The 312-nt window shown below is 46.8% G+C and overlaps 1 protein-coding gene across 1 annotated transcript in view; it reads left to right on the forward strand.

The window, feature by feature from the left end:
- Window positions 1–312, forward strand: part of LOC119589190 — a gene marked incomplete at its 5' end in the record, with an annotated part of 12,182 nt that overhangs the window by 6,054 nt on the left and 5,816 nt on the right. The window contains 1 exon segment of the mRNA XM_037937788.1: window positions 84–244. Coding sequence (XP_037793716.1) covers window positions 84–244 — 161 coding nt within the window.

Below are 312 nucleotides of genomic sequence, written 5' to 3' on the forward strand. Positions count from 1 at the left end.
AAAATTTTATTGAATCCAAAAACCTCCCACGAGAGAAGAGTTTAGCTCAAACTTGCCTCATTCCTCCTTCCCTTTGGTTGCAGGAAAAAACTGGAGATGCGTCGGGTCTCTACATCACTTCGTAGAGGCGATGGGGGAGCGGGTAGCCTACGACAATGCTACATGCGGAGATATCAAGTGCCCGACGGACCAGGAACACAAGTATTGCAGCCTTGAGACGGGCATGATCCTGACGAAGACGTATGTAAGTAGCTTTAGGTTCCTTTGCGTTGTTGTGTGTATAAGTTTTGTGTCTGTTTTGCTTAGTGTCGA

Source organism: Penaeus monodon, chromosome 25 (assembly GCF_015228065.2).
Source record: "Penaeus monodon isolate SGIC_2016 chromosome 25, NSTDA_Pmon_1, whole genome shotgun sequence".
In the NCBI taxonomy this organism is placed as follows: Eukaryota; Metazoa; Arthropoda; class Malacostraca; order Decapoda; family Penaeidae; genus Penaeus; species Penaeus monodon.